Source organism: Apis dorsata, unplaced genomic scaffold (assembly GCF_000469605.1).
Source record: "Apis dorsata unplaced genomic scaffold, Apis dorsata 1.3 scaffold_845, whole genome shotgun sequence".
Taxonomy (NCBI): domain Eukaryota; kingdom Metazoa; phylum Arthropoda; class Insecta; order Hymenoptera; family Apidae; genus Apis; species Apis dorsata.
The window spans coordinates 3,788-6,263 of NW_006263970.1; the positions used below are offsets into that span (position 1 = coordinate 3,788).

The 2,476-nt window shown below is 20.5% G+C and overlaps 1 protein-coding gene across 3 annotated transcripts; it reads left to right on the top strand.

Moving 5' to 3' along the window:
• Positions 1-275: 275 nt before the first annotated feature.
• On the top strand, positions 276-2,099 carry LOC102680822 (larval cuticle protein LCP-17-like). 3 transcript variants are annotated; one of them, XM_006623216.2, is made up of 2 exons: positions 276-427; positions 1,630-2,099. In XM_006623216.2, exons 1-2 carry the CDS (start codon positions 416-418, stop codon positions 2,008-2,010), a joined length of 393 nt encoding a protein of 130 aa, XP_006623279.1. In that variant the 5' UTR covers positions 276-415; the 3' UTR covers positions 2,011-2,099. The 3 variants fall into 3 exon arrangements, with proteins under 3 accessions (XP_006623279.1, XP_006623278.1, XP_006623280.1); XM_006623215.2 differs by having other exon boundaries at positions 308-426; positions 1,620-2,099; XM_006623217.2 differs by having other exon boundaries at positions 329-427; positions 1,634-2,099.
• Positions 2,100-2,476: the final 377 nt, after the last annotated feature.

Genomic DNA, 2,476 nt, shown 5'->3' on the forward strand with positions numbered 1-2,476 from the left:
TTTCATATTTTGTTTTGAATGCAAGCTTACAATAAGCAAAAAATATGTGATTTTGAAATGTAGATATTATATTAAATACGGTAGAATTAATAAAAGCCAAAGGATACATTAATATACATGGTTATACAAGCTATCGATTTGAGCAATATGAAAATGTCAAATCAACGAATAAATTTTGTAAAGTTCTCTTCACTTGTCTGGTGAGTTACCTTTATCTTTTACTTTTTCTTTTTCTTTCTCTCTCTTTCTTTTTTGTCCTCAAGCCATATCTTCTTCTTTTTCGAATAATATAATATTCGGGGAAAGTGATGACCACAGTTTCGTATAAAAGCGCATTCGTGTCACACAGGAACCACATTCGAAATCATAGTTCCTTCCATTGGATTTGATTGGTAGTAATCACCTATCTTTTAAAATGAAATATCTCGTGAGTTTTTTTTTCATATTTTATTTTATTATATTAATTATTTTTAATAACATTCTTTAGGTAAATACATTACTTAAATAAAATTTTTAAAATCGACATTTGCAATTATATCTTTATAATTTGTTATATGTTCTCTTATTTATTACTATATTTCAATTTATTATATATATTATATATATTAATTTGATAATATGTAATGTTGTACGTTTTGATTTTATAAAATTTAATTTATTTGTTCTTTTATATTATTTGGACCAATGCAATAATAAAGTATAATTATATCATATCATTCAGTTTTTGCTTTTATTTTTGCATTTAATTTAACATTCAATAATAAATCATTGATTAATATTATATCCAGTTATTTTATATTATTTTTCAAATTTTATTATTAAATAGATTAGACTTGCTTTCATAATTTTATATAATTTTTTAATCAACGATTAATTGTCCATTTAATGTGCTTCTAAACTTTTTTATTTTATTCTAAAATGTGCAGTTTTCTTGTTTTATAAAATATTATTGTTTTCGTATAACAATTGTTAATTATTGTTTTTAAAGTTTTGATTTATTCTTAATCTATATATATGTATATAATATATATATTATTAGTATAATTATTAGTATAATTAATAAAAAAAAAATAATAATAAATAATAATAAATAATAAAAAAATCAAATTAATTCAATAATATTAATTACTTTTTTACTCTTATTAAAATATTCTACACTAATTTATGCATATAAATTACGAAAATATTATAGCGATATGAATTCATTTTTAATAAACTTTTATTTTTGACGTTTAAATTTTAAATTATTTATAATAATTGATATCACTAATGTTTTATATTATGAAGAATAAAAAATAAAAATTTAATTTTTTGCTAATTCTGAAAAAAATGACAAAAATTGTAATTTGTTAACATTTTAATTTTTGAAAAAATTTAAATATTATTTAGAAAAAGAAAAAAGAAAATAAGAAAAGTGTAAATCTAAATCATCTTAAATTTCACCAGAATTTCTTAGAATTTGACAAAATTAAAAATCAGATTTCGATTTATCTTTAATCTATTTTTTAAAACATGAAAAAAAATGTTTAAAGAAATATATATAATATAAAACAATATTTACGCTACAATAATTTATATTATATATAATCAAATAAATATAGAAAGAAAAATAATAAACACTTGTTACAGGTAGTAATGTTTCTTACAATCTTGGGAGTAGTTTCAGCCAATGTAAGCAGTCAACCGCCTGCGGTTATTGTTAAGCAGAGCCAAGATATTTCGGCTGATGGATCCTATTCCTTCTCTTACGAAACTGATAATGGAATTTATCATTCTGAAAATGGAACTCCCATAGTTACTAATGCAAGAAGTGCACCTGTCGTTGTTACTCAAGGAGAATATCAATATTATGCACCCAATGGTGCTCCGATTAAAGTAAAATATGTTGCTGATCAGAATGGGTTCCAACCTGAGGGCGAACATATTCCTCTTATTTCTGCATCAATCAAAAGAGCACTTGAATACATTAGAACACATCCACCACAACCTGAACAATCTAATCTGAAATAAATTTGTGTTTCATTTTTTTTGATCATCAATAATATTATATTTTGTACAAAATATATATACAATAATAAACAGTCATTAATCACCTTAAATTTTTTACAGAAATTATTTAATTATATGTATAACCTTAAATTAAAATAATATTTTACAACCTAAATATGAACTATATTTTCTGAAATACATAAATATTTTTATTTATTTTTAAATGAAACGAAACTATATTTCACTTTTATTTAAAATATATAATAATTATAGAAAAAAATAGTATTTTAAATAATAGTACTTTGAATAAATAATTTTTAATTTTTATTATATTACAATATATTAAAATCTTATTATTGCATAAATACATAACAGAACATATAGAAGAAACTATATCATTTTTAATATCTAAGAAATAAAAAATAAAATATCTTCCATACTTATTACGTTTTATTTAAATAGAATATAAAATATTTCATCACATTCG